At 50.1% G+C, this 18,917-nt stretch overlaps 1 protein-coding gene across 5 annotated transcripts in view; it reads right to left on the bottom strand.

Moving 5' to 3' along the window:
- CTIF (cap binding complex dependent translation initiation factor) overlaps positions 1-18,917 on the bottom strand; it is a 150,332-nt gene that overhangs the window by 105,874 nt on the left and 25,541 nt on the right. For all 5 annotated transcript variants that reach the window (XM_077346752.1, XM_077346753.1, XM_077346754.1 and 2 more), the window contains exons 2-3: positions 3,858-4,069; positions 1,594-1,677 (exon numbers count right to left, since the gene is read on the bottom strand). In XM_077346752.1, coding sequence (XP_077202867.1) covers positions 1,594-1,677; positions 3,858-4,037 — 264 coding nt within the window. In that variant the 5' untranslated portion in view covers positions 4,038-4,069. The remainder of the gene's footprint in view (positions 1-1,593; positions 1,678-3,857; positions 4,070-18,917) is intronic.

The following is an 18,917-nucleotide window of genomic DNA, read 5'->3' as shown; positions in this document are numbered from 1 at the left end:
TCTCTGTGGACCCACAATCACAATTCTCATTTTTTCATCTTGGTTCTAGCAGTATGATAGAAACACTTATTATTTCTTATTACATTCAATAAAATGCTAACAACCACAAGGGAAGGTGTTTCCAGCTTGGTGCAAATCCCACCAGCAACACCCCCAGCTAATCTTGATAAAAAATTCTCCTGCCTCCTGAAGTTCTTTCCTTGCTCACTCCTGGTTCTGTCCACCTAGAAACTTGTGAAAATGATTTTTCCTGCCCAATTTAACCATCAGTTGAGTTGGGTTTGGCGGAGGGAAAAGTATTGCAGTCGAGTGCTTTTTATGTGCTGGATTTATCCTGGGCTTAGATAAAGAGGCCGTCACTGAGAGGAGTCCCAAATTATACCAACGAACTTTAATATAGATGGATATCCTAGTTTCCAAAATCCTTTCATGTGTGAGGTCCCCTGTAGGAGCTTTAAATGCGCACGGCCTCATTAAGGCAATGTTAAAAAAAAAATCAAAGAGAGCTCTCCCAGACCTGTTGTTCGCCAAGAAGATGCAAATCACTCCTTTGTACCCCCTTCCAGTTCTGAATACCGATATAAACCACTTCACTTTTTGGAACTTTCCTCATGCAGAGCAGAATATGAATTTTTTTTTCTCAGGTTTTCTACAAACCTGGGGAGAGCCAGCATGGTGCAGTGGTTAAAGAGTAGCAGAGTCTAACATGGAGAGACGGGTTTGATTTCCCGCTCCTCCACATGCAGCCAGATGGGTGACCTTGGGCTAGTCACAGTTCCCTTAGAGCTGTTCTTGCAGATCAGTTCTCAGAGAGCTCACCTCAGTTTTGCCTACTTCACAGGGTTTCTGTTGTAGGAAGCAGAAGGGAAAGGTATTTGTAAGGAGCCAGCTTGGTGTAGTGGTTAGGAACGCCGACCAGATTATGGCGAGCTGGGTTTGATTCCTTGCTCCTCCTCCACATGCAGCCAGCTGGGTGACCTTGGGCTAGTCACAGCCCTGATAGTTCTGTTCTGACCAAGCAGTAAAATCAGGGCTCTCTTAGCCTCACCTCCCTCACAGGGTGTCTGTTGTGGGGAGAAGAAGGGAAGGTGAATGTAAGCTGCTTTGAGACTCCTTCTGGTAGAGAAAAATGGCATATAAGAACCAACTCTTCTTCTCCTAAGCAGCTTTGGGACTCCTTTGGGTGGTGAAATGTGTATAAAAAAACAGCTCTTCTCTCTCTTTTTCAAGTCTATAGAAAGAGCTGTCTTGTGTGTTCATAGCACCAATTTCTAGATTTAAGTATCCCCAGAAGTACCATGCTGAGAATTAAGCTCTGTCCATCATGAGGATTGTTGTTTCGTTGCAGTGCGATGTTTTTTAAATTGTTTTCATTGTGAACCGCCATGAGCCAGCTGAATACAGGAGTGGCGGTTGATAAACACAAGCACAAATAAATAAAGAACACAACATACATAAAATGAGAACTCCTATTACCTTGCTTGCGATTTTTCCAGGATAGCTGCCCTGAGTTCCAGGGAAGGCACAGGAAGATGTACAATATTGCCAGCCTCAAGAGCGGGCATCTGACCAAGGGAGTTGTGTGTCCCTTACCTGGGTTTGATTGTGAGGTGCAGAACCTTTCCCTCTGGACGTGGAGACGCTGCTCTCTACCTGTTCATTACAGTCAGCCGTCCACTGCAAAGAAAGACATGGAGTGAACAGGTGATGCTGCCTTATTCTCTTGGTCCAGGAGTGGTCAAACAGTAGCTCTTCAGATGTCCGTGGACCACAATTCCCAGCTGGCAGGGGCTCATGGGAATTGTAGTCCACGGACATCTGGAGAGCCACCGTTTGGCCACCCCTGCTCTAGTCCATCAAAATGAGTACAGTCCGTTCAGCCTAGCAGCTGATCTCCAAGGTCTGAAGCCGAGGCTTTTTACCCCACCCACCGCCTGGTCCTTTTAACTGGAAATGCCGGGGATTGAACCTGGGACCTTCTGCATGCCAAGCAGGTGCCCTGTCCCTTTCAATCACCTGCTTCCTGGTCCTTTTAACTGGAGATGCCGGGGATTGAACCTGGGACCTTCTGCATGCCAAGCAGATGGCACAGCCCCTCAGTAGTGAAATGACATCCCAGAAGTACGGTACCTATGAAATAAGGCTGCTGTCTTTTGGAATGAGAGTTATTTGGTAAGATAGCCATAGTGTTTAACCGTTTACATCATCATCATCATCATCATCATCATCATCATCATCATCATCATCATCATCATCATCATCATTATTTGATTTATTTTCCACCACTCCCTGGGTAGGCTACTCCCACCTGCCAAGGCGATAGAGAATGGGGGAAGATGATGTATACTAGCAGTCCCCAACCTTCTTGTAGTCAGGGACTGCCTCCGAGGGTGGGAGAGAGCCGGCGGCCCGGCCACAGCAGCTGCATGTAAACGCGCACGCGCAGTTGCAGCGCATGCGCGTTTTCGCCACTGGGTGGCGCTATCGCGCATGCACAGAACAGCCGCACATGCGCGTTTTCGCCAGCAGGGGGCGCAAACACGCGTGCGCAGCTCCGCGCGTGCGCATTTGTGTCACCGGCGTGCCAGCGGCCGCGCCTTCCTCTTCCCCCCCTCTCGCTGCGGGGGGGGAAGGCAGGCGCAGCTGCTGGCAGCCCGGTACCATGGCCTTAACGGCCCGGTACCAGGCCGCAGACCGGGGGTTGAAGACCCCTGATGTATACTTCAGACATCTCTCTGTCACATTAGTATTGGGCGAATTTTGCTTGTGACAAAATGAAGGCATAAACAAACAAATTTTTCCACAGCTTCAAATGATTGGAAAATTCATTCATTCATTCATTCATTCATTCATTCATTCATTCATTCATTCATTCATTCTATTTCTATACCGCTGCACTCAGCATTTGCCGGACCGCAGTGGTTCACACGCATATCATAAAACAATATCTCAACAATAAAAACATCCTAAATTAAAAGTTCCCCTAAAAGAGAAGCAATATTTATAACAATAATAATGATAAAATGGCGGTACAAATTTATAGAATTTTCCCTCCAACATTTCTAGTTGTTGGCGACAGATGATACATGCGGCTGGGGATAGTAGACAGGGAAGATTTATAATTGCTCAACGGATTAATACTTAATCCTAAATCTGGAGGGAAGGGAGACCCAGATTCGAATCCCCCATTCTGCCATGGGTGTGACCTTGGGCCAGTCACAAACTTCCAGCCTAACCTTCCACATAGGCCTTTTATTGCAAAGATATATTGGAGGCATATGATGCTATAAGCTGCTTCAGTCCCGTGTTGGGGAGGAAAAGTGAGGTATAAATCTTTAAAATCAATCCATTAAAAATGTTCATGTCGGGAGCTCTTCAGGCCTAGGGATGCCAGCCTGCAGGTGGGACCAGGGAATCCCCTGGAAGTACAGCTCATCTCCAGACTATGGACATAAATAGGCCTAGAGAAAATAGAAACTTTGGAGGGTGGGCTTTATGACAATGCAGCCCACTGAGGTCTCTGCGCTCTGCAAGCTCCATCCCTAAATCATCCCAACCTGGATCTAGCACCCCAACTCCCACAACCCCATGTGGCAACTCCATCCAGGCCCCATCCGGCAATTGCCAACTTTATAATCCAAATATCGAGGGGAGGGTCATTCTAAGCCAAACACTTAAAATAAAACAACCCAACACTTGATCCTTCTTTGACAACAGTTCCCCCCAGCTGGTGGACCGACCCTTTCTTCCACAGAGTGCAGGTACGCCCTCTTCCTGTCTAAGGAAATCCACCTGCCGCGCCGTAGCCCCCCCGCCACGTTCAATGTCCACGGCTCAGGCTGCCTCTCCGCACCAACCTGCGAGACGTTGGACGGCGTCTTCTCGCTCTCCCCGTCCCCCTCCGTCTTGTCGGTCAGCAGGCCCTGGACTTGATATTCCAAAACGTAGCTGTCAATGAAGCGCTCCAGCTCCTCGATCTCCTGAGAACGGCTGCTCCCTGCCTCGGAGGAGGCAGAAGCCGCGGAGGAATTTTCCATCCCTCGGGGAAGGGACCGAGAACGGGGGCAGCCTGGAGGGGGAAAGAAGAAGATAATAGAATCATAGAGCTGGAAGGGACCTCCCGGGTCATCTAGTCCAACCCCCTGCACAATGCAGGACACTCACAACCCTATCGCTCATCCACTGTAACCTGCAATGAATGTATGGAGTGGAAGAAGCGCTATCTCTTCCTCCAATGTCCCGCCCTCACACCCGCCTCCTTCTCCCCTCTTCCTGGGTTGGGAAGTCCTTTTTAAAAATGGAGAATCTCTTGGAACAACTAATAGGTGGACAAGGGCCTCGGCTGTGATTGTTTGTGGCTCTAAGAAGATTCGGGTAGGCAATTAAACGAATAAGTCTATTAAAAAAATTCAGCAGCCACTGGAGGTTCATATGTCAGTCAGTCCATGGGAACTGTAGTCCACAGGTTGACTACCCCAAACACTGGCAGGGGCTCATTGGGAATCGTAGTCCATGAACATCTGGAGGACCACAGGTTGACTACCCCTGTTTTATAGGATCAGCATAAGTCAGATACACTTAACATCCACCCATACCAGGATGCGTTGCTCAAGGGACCCTAAAATCTGGCTGCCATTTCCTCATTTCCGCCTCCTTCCTCCTTCAGATCCCTTCTCATTGCATTCCAGACTGTCTGCCCTCCTGATTTGTTCACCTCCATGCCCTGATTTGTATCTTTAGACCATAAGCTCCTAGAGCAAAGGTCGTCTGATAGGATTTGCTCTCCTGTGCTGGAGGAAGAAACGAAAACCTCATGGAAAAAACAAACATGCATCCTGAGCATTCGCATGAGTTGGGCACACCATAATAAACCTGGAGTTTATACTGTTGGCTTGGATAAGACACGTGTTTCCCAAGAGACGGCTTCTCAGAGAGTTCGGAATAAGTGGGCAGGGAAGGAGCAATCCAGAGAGAAAAGAGACTGTAAGTAGGGAGAAACTGAATAGACGAGCACTTCTGCTTTATGGGGGCCATTTAGAGCCCTAAAGTTTGCTCTTAGGTTTTTCGTAGGAGGAGGAGGGGAAAAAGAGTTTTTATACCCTGCTTTTCGCTGCCCGAAGTAGTCTCCAAGTAGCTTAAAAGCCCCTTCCCTTCCTCTCTCCACAACAGACACCCTGTGAGGAAGGTGAGGCTGGGAGAGCTCTGGAAGAACTGCTCTGTGAGACCAGCTCTGTGACTAGCGCAGGGTCACCCAGCTGGCTGCATGTGGAAGAGTGGGGAATCGAGCCTGGCTCCCCAGATTAGAAGCTGCCGTGCTTAACCATTACACCAAGCTGACTGTGGGTCGGCGGAATAGCCTTTGCTTAGCATGAAGCAGGTTGCAGGTTCAACTCCCAGTGCCTCCAGGTAAAAAAATTATGTGACATAAAAGACCTGTCAGTAAAATCCTGGAGCTGATGCCAGTCTGAGCGGACAATACTGAACGGGATGGACCAGTGATCTGATTCAATATCCAGGGGCTTTCTGTAATCTAATGGAGAGTCTGTCCCATTGGATAGAATGGAGCGGATGGGGGCACCCTCTTTCGGAACCCCTGGACATGGACCCCATGGTCCAATTGTTGTGAAATTCGGAGGGGGGTCAGGGAACAGCCTCCCGGAGCTAACCTGAACATTTGGAGGCTGTAACTGGAACCCCCAGGCCCCGGGAAAGGCGAGAATGCCAGACTTCCCATGGTGATATTGACTTTAATGGGCTCCCAAGACTAATCAGTTTGGATCAGGTCCCTGGTGCACACAGGTTAGGAACAATTAAAAAAATGGATTGTGAATCTGGCCTACCAGATGGTAGAGTTGCAATCCTAAGTACAATGAATACTATGAGATTTATTTCTTAATAACCACCGTCCCTTGAAGTACAAATATACACCTGCTAATACGTTTTAATATTAATACGTTAAAAATCGGGGGCCCTCCAAAAAAGGGCAAGTAGACAGAAAGAGTGAATGCAGGCAGCCTTCCACCTGGAACAGAAGATATGCCATTAAGTCAGCTTCAAATTGTATGCAGAGTACACATACATGTTGCTGCCTGCCAGCCAAGGCTCAAACATGAGAAGTAAAATGGCAGCCAGAGGAGGGAGCTTGGCTGGAGGAAGATGGGAGAAGGGGAATGGTATAAGCTTCCCTGCTAAGAGAGTTCTCAAGGGGCCACTCACCGCCTCCTGCAATCACAGAGGTATAAGAAGACTCCTTGTGGTGCAGGGTGGTGAGGGAGCAGACATGCAGTCTGAAGCTCTGCCCATGAGGCTGGGAGTTCGATCCCAGCAGCCGGCTCAAGGTTGACTCAGCCTTCCATCCTTCCGAGGTCAGTCAAATGAGTACCCAGCTTGCTGGGGGGTAAACGCTAATGACTGGGGAAGGCACTGGCAAACCACCCCATATTGAGTCTGCCAAGAAAACGCTGGAGGGTGTCACCCCAAGGGTCAGACAGGACTCGGGTGCTTGCACAGGGGATACCTTTACCTTTACCTTTAGCTGGAGTGAGGAAGGGAGGAGAGGCAGAAGCAAGCAAGGCCGGAAGTCAGAGCAACCAGCCCTTGTTGTGGAAGGAAGAAGGCTTTTGCTTGCCTCAGCAACCTCACCAGCAACTCTGGAAGCCGCTTGGTTCTGATGGGTGGGCCCTCTAGAACTGTTCAGCATGCATCCTTTTTTGCAAAACCACCAGGCCTTTTACTGTGTTCCCCACCTGACATCTCCTGAACCCCTTCACACAGTGACTTTACCTTCCTTATATACATACATACATAGCTTGACTATGGTAATGAGGGTTGGGCACTTCGGTGTCCAAAGCAGCTACTTGTGCTTGAAGCAGCCAGCACCGCATCGCAGGGGGAAGGGAGGTGCGTTGACGCGCGCACCGTCAAAGGTCCTTCACACTACCAACTGCCCCCAGCAGAGGCACACGGCGACTCACAATTTGGCAATGTTGCAAAAAACGAATTACAGTTGTGCAGTCAACGGTTGTTACAAAATTACGATATTTTCATATTAGATATGTTACAAGTTCATAAACATTATGTTCAGAGGAATATACTTCATTGTAAATTACCCTGATCCGCAAGGGAGGGCAGTATATAAATGTAAGTAAATAGGCCCAGCCCTCTGCTCAATGCAGGATCTGCCTAAAGCATCCACTGCTTGAAGACCACCAGTGAGGAGGAGCTCCCCACCTCCTTGGGCAGCCCATTCCACTGCTGAACTAGACTCCTAGAATCCTAGAGTGGGAAGGGGACATGCAGGCCATCTAGTCCAACCCCCTGCTCAGTGCAGGATCAGCCTCAAGCATCCAGGAGAAGGATCTGTCCAGCCACTGCTTGAAGATCACCAGTGAGGGGGAGCTCCCCACCTCCCTATGCAGCCCGCTCCACCGCTGAACTAGACTCCTAGAATCCTAGAGTGGAAAGGGGCCATCCAGGCCATCTAGTCTCACCCCCTGCTCAGTGCAGGATCAGCCTCAAGCATCCAGGAGAAGGATCTGTCCAGCCACTGCTTGAAGATCACCAGTGACGGGGAGCTCCCCACCTCCCTATGCAGCCCGCTCCACCGCTGAACTAGACTCCTAGAATCCTAGAGTGGAAAGGGGCCATCCAGGCCATCTAGTCTCACCCCCTGCTCAGTGCAGGATCAGCCTCAAGCATCCAGGAGAAGGATCTGTCCAGCCACTGCTTGAAGATCACCAGTGAGGGGGAGCTCCCCACCTCCCTATGCAGCCCGCTCCACCGCTGAACTAGACTCCTAGAATCCTAGAGTGGAAAGGGGCCATCCAGGCCATCTAGTCTCACCCCCTGCTCAGTGCAGGATCAGCCTCAAGCATCCAGGAGAAGGATCTGTCCAGCCACTGCTTGAAGATCACCAGTGAGGGGGAGCTCACCTTGGGCAGCCCATTCCACTGCTGAACTAGACTCCTAGAATCCTAGAGAGGGAAGGGGCCATGCAGGCCATCTACTCCGACCCTCTGGTCAATGCAGGATCAGCCTCAAGCATCCAGGAGAAGGATCTGTCCAGCCGTTGCTTGAAGACCACCAGAGGGGGAGCTAACCACCTCCTTGGGCAGTCGATTCCACTGATTTGTGTTTGGAGCAGTGATACTCTGAGCCTCAGGGGAGGGCGGTATATAAATGTAAAATAAATATTCTTTGTGCTTGGGGGGCTCTGGCACTAATGGTGGTCCTCCTTGGGGCACCTGGGTTCCGTCCACTGTGTGACACCGATTATTGGATTGGGTGGGCCACTGGCTTGGTCTAACATGGCTTCTCTCATGTTCTTATATTCGTAATCTTAACTTAATGCTAGTTTAGCAGCTAGAGATTTTCCCCATTTTGCTACTATTCCAGCAGGTGGGGCACTGAAGCAGCATCAGTGCAATGGGCCTCCAATTTCATTTCCGAAACAGCCAGGTACAAATGAGTTCTTATGGGCCACGTTGGAAGAGAGTAGCCTCCTTTAGATTGTAAGGGGGCTGTTCCAATCGACGAGGGAACTGCTCCAGATAGGAACTGAAGGGTATCAGAGGACGAGACCGACAGAGGGGCAGGGATAATCCAATTAGCAGGAGAAGGTAGGGAAAGCGCCGGAAATTAAGCCACAAATTTAAGGTGCAATAGAATGAGAACATGAGGGGGGAAATACACATTGTCCGAGGACAAGAAACCCGTCTACGAAACCACCACAAGAAGCAACAATCCCAGCGGGTTTACACAGCCAACCCCCCCAAACCATAAGGATTTCTATAGCAAACCAGAAATTCTAGAGCAGGGGTAATCAAACTGCGGCCCTCCAGATGCCCATGGACTACAATTCCCAGAAGCCCCTGCCAGCAAATGCTGGCAGGGGTTTCTGGGAATTGTAGTCCATGGACATCTGGAGGGCCGCAGTTTGACTACCCCTGTTTTAGAGTTTCTCAACAAGCATTTTTTTTGCTCTTGGATTACGCAGAGATGTTTCCTGCCAGCACAGCCACCCGCAGAGATCCAGATTATATTTTTACGCAAATTTAGAGCCCTACAAGGATTTCTGGGGTAGGAGCCACTGAGAGTCAAAGTTCCCTTGATCAGATATATGACCAAGTTGATACTCTGAAAAACTTGTTGGTCTCTAAGGTTTTCCTGGACTTGAATTTGACTGTCTCTAGTTTCGTCTCTATGGTATTGGTGAATGAGGTGAATGGTATTGGTGAATGATGAATTTGACTGTCTCTAATTTCGTCTCTGAGCCTCTTGTGGCGCAGAGTGGTAAGGCAGCTGTCTAAAAACTTTGCCCATAAGGCTGGGAGTTCGATCCCAGCAGCCGGCTCAAGGTTGACTCAGCCTTCCATCCTTCCGAGGTCGGTAAAATGAGTACCCAGCTTGCTTGCTGGGGGGTAAACGGTCATGACTGGGGAAGGCACTGGCAAACCACCCCGTATTGAGTCTGCCATGAAAACGCTAGAGGGTGTCACCCCAAGGGTCAGACATGACTCGGTGCTTGCACAGGAGATACCTTTACCTTAATTTCGTCTCTATGGTATTGGTGAATGATGAATTTGACTGTCTAATTTCGTCTCTATGGTATTGGTGAATGAGGTGAATGGTATTGGTGAATGGTGAATTTGACTGTCTCTAATTTCGTCTCTATGGTATTGGTGAATGAGGTGAATGGTATTGGTGAATGATGAATTTGACTGTCTCTAATTTCGTCTCTATGGTATTGGTGAATGAGGCCAAGATAGCTATGCCCTGAAACTGTTTTTTCACATATCAGTTATTACCGAAGGAGGGAGGTGCGTCAAGAAACTCTGACTTTGCCAGGGGTCTCCTTAAGAACTTTTCAGACTTATATTCACCCCAGAAAACATACAACACCAAGGGTCTGAGGACCTCTTATGGGATCACTGATCGATTTCTAGTCGCATTGTGTAGCCACACTGGTGAGTTCTTGCCAAAAGCGCCCAATTTAGGCAGGAACACGATGCAATTCAGCACGATTCTTCGAGGAACGACGGGCATGAAGGAACACAATGGATCACTTAATGGAGACAGCTAAAAACGATTCAAGGTATGAACTCTGGCCTGAAAAGGAAGAGAGTCTGTAAAAAGGAGGTATCCATGCAAGTCCAAGGTATATAAATATGAATGGTGTTCTCCAGCCAAAAAAGGAATTGGACAAATGTTACCTGCAGCAGGCACGTGTGCAATAGAGAGTGAAGAGAGAACTGGGAACATCTCAGCCACCCAAAAAAGAAAAACGCTCCTCTGTTTTGTTTGTTCCTTGTTCTGTCGATCAAGACCTGCATTGACCTGCATTGCTCTTTCTGCATCCCAGGTGTCGGATTAGAAATGTCCCTTCCTTTCTTGGACATAGTGCACACCACGGAGGCCACGTCTTAAGCAGCATCATGGATGATCTCAAACCTACCTACTTTCCCTTTTGAAATATTCACATTTCTGTGTTTTAAGCAACCCCCCCTCCACCACTTCTGTTACTGGGAGAAGCAATTCTACACACACGCACACATACACACACATATACACACACACACACACGCAGCCGCTTCCAAAAACCTTGGAGATTTTAGATGCTGTGGTTTTTCTGCACATTATGCACACCATCATGCGGCTCTTGTGCATTGGTTTATCGGTCTGCCACTAAGACCATTTAATGGAGAGTGCGTGATATTCTTATTCAGATTCTAATTCTAATGGTGTAGGGCAGGGGTAGTCAAACTGCGGCCCTCCAGATGTCCATGGACTACATTTTCCATGAGCCCCTGCCAGCATTCGCTGGCAGGGGCTAATGGAAATTGTAGTCCATGGACATCTGGAGGGCCGCAGTTTGACTACCCCTGGTGTAGGGAATAACTCAGAGACGAATGGAGAGACGCCTCTAGGTTTTAGCAGAAGAAAAAAAACAGTTGGTTCTTATATGCCACGTTTCTCTACCCGAAAGAGTCTCAAAGCGACTTACAATTGCCTTCCCTTTCCTCTCCCCACAACAGACACCCTGTGGGGTGGGTGAGGCTGAGAGAGCCCTGATATCACTGCTCGGTCAGAACAGCTTTATCAGTGGTGTGGCAAGCCCAAGGTCACCCAGCTGGCTGCATGTGAGGGAGCGGGGAATAAAACCCACTTGTCCATACTCCTAACCACTGCACCAAGCTGGGTAAGTTAGCTTCTTCCAGCCTTAACCAAGGGCTGCTGCGGTCCCTCCCACCTCCAAACTCCAATCTCCAGGTCACACCTCCAAGTGCTTTGAGGTCACAACTCAAAGCTGGAGCTCCCTACCTGGAGCTGACAACCCTAAGGTGACAGACTGTGAGCCACAGAAAAAGAGCCAGGGGCTGAAAGGGAACTGACTCTTTTCCGCCGTGGAAGGTGGGGGAAGGTCTACAGACTTCTTCCTGCTGGTATTATTTTGGGGCAATCACTACCCTCATGGTCTTTATCCAGGCAGCAGGGTAGATGTCAGAAATACGCAGAGGCACGGAAATAGGAACGCAAGAGAAGCCATGTGAGATCAGGCCAATGGCCCATCCAGTCCAACTTCAGGAGGACCACCAGGGGGTCCAGAACTCCATGCGCTGTGACGTCACTTCCGGGGGAAATTGAGAAGTGGCCCAAGGAAGCTCAAGGATTTCTCATTATGTCACTCTCCAGAGAGCCCTCCGCATCTCTGGCACTGCTGTGGTGGTGACAAATCCCTACCCATGTCTTGGGCGTCCAGCTTCAGCCAACTCTTCCGCTAGCCAAGGATAGGGATGACAGCAGATGACAACATTATCAAGATGAAAGGACGAAAGGTGTGTTCGCGGAGGGAAAGAGCCGAGGAGCGCCTTCCAAGTCGGGATGACAAATCCGCCCAACGTTGCCAAGGGAGACAACTTCCCGCAAACCCTCATTGCAATGATAGCCTTGTTGGAAGTGCTGAGAGTTCATCTTTGCTCCTAGGTAGGCCAGTCCTTCTCTTAGGCTCTTTCTCCAGTCACAGTTACGACTGGTGACCCAGAAAGCTCTACTACAGACCCTGCTTCAGGATCTGAATTTTAGATTTGGTAGTCTTCTATCGATTGGAGTGTTTAGTCTGCAGAGACTGGCCCCACAGTCTACCATGGGGGGGATTTACTCTGTGAAACACGGCTCAAGCTGCTAGACCTCAGGGGGAATCTACTTTCCCAGGCTCACCCCACCTCTTCCCAATGCAGCTACAATCCCTTCTGGTAGCCACCAACAGGCTAGTAGTTCAATGTAACTTATGGAAGAGAAAAGCAAGTGCTTCAGGGGCCCGTTCCACTACAGCAGGGGCAGTCAACCTGTGGTCCTCCAGATGTTCATGGACTACAATTCCCATGAGCCCCTGCCAGCAAACGCTGGCAGGGGCTCATGGGAATTGTAGTCCATGGACATCTGGAGGACCACAGGTTGACTACCCCTGCACTACAGGGTTTTGACCACTATTGGACACAGAGTGTCGGTCCATTGACCTGATCCAACATGTTTTCACTTACGTTCCAATTTATTTATATTTATATGTTCAAATTTGTATTTCCCCGAAGGCTCGGGGAGTTCTCAGCACTACACACAGTTTCTACTCAAAATTCTTGTTGGTTTCTACGGTGCTTCTGGACCCTGAAGCTATCACAGCCCTCGGTTCACAAAAGTTCAAGCGACCCAAAAATCTGTTAGTCTTGTTGGGGAGCCTTCCCGCACCAACTGGCCGAGGTTGCCCCTTTTGGAATGCTAATCTGATATGTATCTCTAAACATATTCAGCGAGCAAACTAAGTCCGGCCCGGAGAACGCATGCAATGAAGGGTGCATAGTGCATCTCAAAGCCTTCGGGCCAACGCATGCAAGAGAAAGCAAGAGTGACAACATCGCTGCTTGGACAATGCAGCGGCCACCTGTGCAGGCAGCCAGTCCTCAAAACTGCAAAGCAAACCAGAGTGCCGGCGGAGAGGCTGAGAGGGTGAAATAATCGCGCATAGGGGCAGGCAGAGGCCACATGACCCCAGGGAAACCTCTTAGCAGGCCAAGCTAATCTCCCCTTTCAGACTATTCCCACAGCCCCGGCTGCAAGCGGGATTTGTGCTCCTGCACACAGACCCACGGCTGGTATTCAAAACAGATGCCAGAGCTGGCGGCCAAGCATAATCGCGGCGCTCCCCGGGATCAAGCGCATGAATCTGGACAATCTCATAGCAGGCGTGCCAGGGAGACCAAAATAGTTAGCCTGTGACTCTGGTCCCAAAAGATTCTGCGAGGATGGCGTTGGCACTTTGTGTCTTGTTTTTACTCTGCAGTCTCTCTGCCTCTCCAATTTCTGTGTACGTTTTCTTTCGCCTTATCTCTGCTTGTCTTGGGATTCCTGCCTCTCAAGAGACGGTTTGCCAAATGTCTCACTTAGAAGAAAGTGGAGGGGGTGGGGGGTAGGGTTGCCAGCTCCGGGTTGGGAAATACCTGGAGATTTGGGGAGTGGGGCCTGAAGAGAGTGGGGCTTGGAGAGGTTGAGGGGCTTCGAAGGGACCCAATGCTGTCCAAAGCAGCCATTCTCTGCAGGCAAAGCAACCTGGAGAAGCAAGATATCGATTGTAATTCCAGGAGATTTCCAGACACCGCCTGGAGATTACCGTGCAAAACAGCCCTGCATGATAAACTCGAAATCAAAAATGCTTTTTTAAAAACAAAAATATAATATGCAAAGAGTTTGGAAAACTTCCGCTAGAGAAAAGTGGGGTCTAAAAACCCAGTCTTCTTCTTCTACGGCTGACAAGAACATTGGATGTGTTTTAGAGGTCCGCAAAGGGCAAAGATGAGGTCCACAACAAACCTTAGGCAACCCTGGGGTGCCAGGTTCCAAATGGCATCTGGACTGATCTCTGAATGATGAAGATCACTTCCCCTGGAGAGAATGGCAGCTTTGGAAGGTGGACTCCATGGCAGGGGTGGCCAAACTGTGGCTCACCAGAGGTACACGGACTACAATTCCCATAAGCCCCTGCCAGCAGGGGCTTATGGGAATTGTAGTCCTTAGACCTCTGGTGAGCCACAGTTTGGCCACCCCTGCTCTATGACGTTCTACCCCATTGAAGCCCCTCCCCTCCCCAAACGTCCTCCCCAGGCTCCGCCCCAAATTACCAGGTATTTCCCCACCCAGCAGCCTTGGTGTTGCTCCAAGCAAGTCCTGAAACTGGGCCTCAGAACCTTCTGCAACCCGGCCAAGAATTCCAGCAGACAAGGCAGCGTAGAAAGAGTCCTCCGAGTGCCGAGGAAACACCAGCTTGCGTTGCCAACCAGAGGCAGTTCGGGGTGGGTGGAGTTCAAACAACAAGAACCTGCAGTGATTCTCCCAATAGCCCTTATCAGCCCAGCTCTGGGCACAGAGCAGCGTTACTGATCGGAAGCAAGCGGAGGTTCAAGGCTTGTTTTCCAAACCAGCGCTGTCCCTGCCGCACACCTCCTGGGTATATCTTGAAAATGGGCACACGTCTTAAGGCCTCTGCAGGGCAAGCTAGTTTTTTCTGTCTTTGCTCCTGCAGGTGACGGCCGGTGGGATCATATATAATATACATATATACGTACACCCCACCCCTATTCACACGGCGAAGTAAACACAGGAGATATGATAGAAGTTTATGAAACTAGGGACCAGGGCAGGCCGGAAAGAGGCAACAAGTATATTGGCATCAGTCTAGTGCAGTGGTCCCCAACCTTTTTATTATTGGGGACTGGTCAACGCTTGACAATTTTACTGAGGCCCGGGGGGGGGTAGTCTTTGGCTGAGGGATGTTGCCGCAGCCTGAGCCCCTGCTCCGCTTGCTTTCCCGCCGGCACCCCTGACTTCCCTCCGCCCACTGGGGGGCGCTGCCAGCAGCAGCTGCGCAGTGCCACGTCAAGAGGGAGCCCCAGCCATGGCGACCGCTGGAGAGCACCAAAGGTGAGCTGGCGGCAGAGTGGCAGGGCGGCCCCCGAGGCAGCAGCTGGGGAGGAGGAAGAGGAGGAGCCGCGGCCCGGTACCAACTGATCCATGGACCGGTCGGGACCACTGGTCTGGTGCACCACCAGAAGTAGAATTACCATCTTGGGGGGATGCTCTAGGATTTGTTCAAACTCTATGGTAAACCATAGTGTTCAGCTGGTCCAAGAATAACTCCTTGACAGGGCATTGTGTGCTATCGTGATGCTGGTGAGACCCTGGGAAGACGGGAGAGAGAACGGACTGACCCAGGTGTGTCACATTACTGTTGAAGCAACGTTGTCACTGCGGTTCATGTCTGCCGAAAGGTCGCCTCTAGAACCTCCTAGGCTCACGGTAGAGACAAATAAAGACGAGCTGTTCCATTAAGTAAGCGCCTAACCAACTATGCTCAAACTTCCCCTTCTCTTGTGCCTTCTCCCCTTGGGATATGCCCGGGGAACAAGAGAGGAAGGTGATCCGCTCTCTCCCATCCCTGCCTCTGTGAGGGCTATGTGAAGCGTTCTTTCAAACGGAAGGGAACCATGCGGAGAATGCAGGAGGCACGCAGGGGCTTTCAGCGGGTCACTCAGAGGGCTGCAAGAAACCAGTTTGACAGGCGAAGAGGGGTCAGAAGCAAAGCAAGGGTCTCTCGGGTTAATGAAGGAAGTCAAGAGGAGGAATGAGTTCAATTCAGCTCCCCCCCCCCTTAAGATTCTGCAGGCCTTCAGGAATGCCAAAGGCTTGGCCAGGAAAGAAAATAAAAGTGAATGGGAGGAGGGCAACTGATGTGGAAGAAGAGGAAGAGTTGGGTTTTAGACCTTGTTTTTCACTGCCTTGTTGTTGTTAGGTGCGAAGTCGTGTCCAACCCATCGCGACCCCACGGACAATGATCCTCCAGGCCTTCCTGTCCTCTACCATTCCCCGGAGTCCATTCAAGTTTGCACCGACTGCTTCAGGGACTCCATCCAGCCACCTCATTCTCTGTCGTCCCCTTCTTCTTTTGCCCTCGATCGCTCCCAGCATTAGGCTCTTCTCCAGGGAGTCTTTCCTTCTCATGAGGTGGCCAAAGTATTTGAGTTTCATCTTTCGGATCTGGCCTTCTAAGGAGCAGTCAGGGCTGATCTCCTCTAGGACTGACCTGTTTGTTCGCCTTGCAGTCCAAGGGACTCGCAAGAGTCTTCTCCAGCACCAGAGTTCAAAAGCCTCAATTCTTTGACGCTCGGCCTTCCTTATGGTCCAACTTTCGCAGCCATACATTGCAACTGGGAAGACCATAGCCTTGTCTAAACGCACTTTTGTTGGCAGGGTGACGTCTCTGCTTTTCAGGATGCTGCCTAGATTTGCCATAGCTTTCCTCCCCAGGAGCAAGCGTCTTTTAAGTTCTTTGCTGCAGTCCCCATCTGCAGCTTCACTGCCTTAAGGAGTCTCAAGGAGGCTTACGATTGCTTTCCCTTTTTCTCCCCACATCAGACACCCTGTCTGAGATCCAGTGTGGTGTAGAGGTTAGGAACACCAAATTCTAATCTGGTGAGCTGGGTTTGACTCCCTGCTCCTCCACATGCATCTAGCTGGGTGAACTCGGGCTCCCCACAACACTGATAAAACTGTTCTGACCAAGCGGTAATATCAGGGCTCTCTCAGCCTCACCCACCTCACAGAGTGTCTGTTGTGGGGAGGACGCATAAACCGGCAAAGATAGTGACGTATTTACTGACTGAGGATGTTATAAGGCCACGTGTCCCAAATCTAGCTCAGGGTCTCCAGCCTTTCTGAGCCTAAGAGTCGGACACAGGGTTTGGGGCCCAACTGCAAAATGGCTGCCACAGAAGGAGGAGCCAGCCTCAAAATGGCTGCCCCTATTTACCTTCCATCATGCAAGTGCAGATCTTCGTGCTGTGGTAGCAGCCGCTGCCAAAGCAAGATTTAGAAGAAAAAAAATCCTCACAACCCAAATATCCAGTGGACATCAGGAAAGATCCACCTCCACAAGCATCTTTGGTCTGCAAATATTTAGACATAACCCAGCATTAATATGGAAAATGCTGTTCTACTATCACATTTCGATATAATCGGCAGAAGCAATTAACATTCCCTGTAGAGCAGGGGTAGTCAAACTGCGGCCCTCCAGATGTCCATGGACTACAATTCCCAGGAGCCCCCTGCCAGCATTCGCTGGCAGGGGCCCCTGGGAATTGTAGTCCATGGACATCTGGAGGGCCGCAGTTTGACTACCCCTGCTGTAGAGGATGGGTGGCAGTTGAAAGCACAGGCGGCCAAATGGAGAAAGGAAAAGGTCACACGAATGAAACAGGCAGAAGGTTATTCGAGACAGGCCCATGCGCTGGAAGATGTGGAGACACATGACAGCGTTTCCTCTCTCTGTTCCAGTCTCAGGGAAAACTGTACCCAAATGACAGCCAGATGGTCTGTTACTCCAAGCCTCTAATTATGAAAAGATAATTATAACCCAAACTGTGCAGAGTGCAGCTATGATTTCTCCTTCCTTATAGGAAGGCGATTATGAATGGTTTCCTAGGTAGGGCTGGATCCTGCAAATGTGTCCTGCAGTCGGCCATGCTGTCTGTTGGCACAACGAGCCTGCCATTATGACGTCCAGCCCCACGGTCACGGCAGGTCAAGATGTCATCCAGTTATCTTCACAATACTTAAGATGAGTAAGAAAGGTTTAACATCGTGAAAGAATTCCTGTTCTGACACCTACCCAGGGATTCCCAACCAGAGGTCCGTGGACCCCTGGGGGGTCGGCTAGAGCAGGGGTAGTCAACCTGTGGTCCTCCAGATGTCCATGGACTATAATTCCCATGAGCCCCTGCCAGCAAACTCTGGCAGGGGCTCATGGGAATTGTAGTCCATGAACATCTGGAGGACCACAGGTTGACTACCCCTGTGCTAGAGCTCTGAAATGGCATGGTATTGAGGGGAGGGGGGTCCACGCTGTCTTCTCATCTCGTACCCTTCTTTCTGGTCTATATGAGGCAGAGTGGCCATAGCAGTAGTAAAGGCAGGGGGAGGGAAGCAAAAGGAGGGCTAACGGTGAGGGTAGTGATGTCACTTCCGGGGCATGGCCAGATGACATCGCTTCTGGGGCTCTTTGAAGTCTGGGAGCCAATCCTACTGTTTCCTCTGCCTCCTTGCCATGGGAGTTGCTTTAGAAGACCCCAGGGGCGGCCACCACCTTGCACCTATAAAGAAGCACCCATTAAGGAGCAGACATTGCCGTCAAAGGACTTTCCGCCATATCGTGATTGGCTTCTTTTGTGCAGCAGCCATTTTATGATGAGAGGCGCTTCTCAAAATTCCAGGACTGTCCACAAGAATGGGGATACCGAGCCTAGAGACATTTCTTGAAACAACAAAAGCTGAAAACCAGGGTATATTCTCAAAGGGGATAGCTGCCTACAGCCCAGTTCAAAGCAAGAACGCCAGTTTCCTGATTTGGGACTAAGGCAGAGAACTTTCAGGTTATTACTGGAGATCACCTAGAATTACAACTGATATCCAGAATGGGGCAGTGGTGCTCTTTCCTCTTGGTGCTTGGGGCAACACTGGGAGGGCTTCTTGAGTTCTGGCCCTGATGGTGGACCTCCTGAGGTCACCTGGATTTTTTCCACTGTGTGACATAGAGTGTTGGCCTGGATGGGCCATTGGCCTGATCCAACATGGCTTCTCTTATGTCTGGGGCAGTGATGTTCTGTATTCTTGGTGCTTGGGGGGTAACAGTGGAAGGGCTTCTACAGTTCTGGCCCTGCTGAACTCTTGATGGTTCTTGGGTTTTGGCCACTGTGTAACCCTGAGTGTTGGACTGGAGGGGTTGTTGGCTTGATCCAATGTGGCTTCTCTTAAATTCCTAAGTGTGGGGCAGGGATGCTCTGTATTCTTGGTGCTTGGGGGGGGGGGCACAGTGGGAG

Source organism: Paroedura picta, chromosome 7, assembly GCF_049243985.1.
Source record: "Paroedura picta isolate Pp20150507F chromosome 7, Ppicta_v3.0, whole genome shotgun sequence".
NCBI classification, from domain to species: Eukaryota; Metazoa; Chordata; class Lepidosauria; order Squamata; family Gekkonidae; genus Paroedura; species Paroedura picta.
This window is presented reverse-complemented; position numbering and strand designations above follow the sequence as displayed.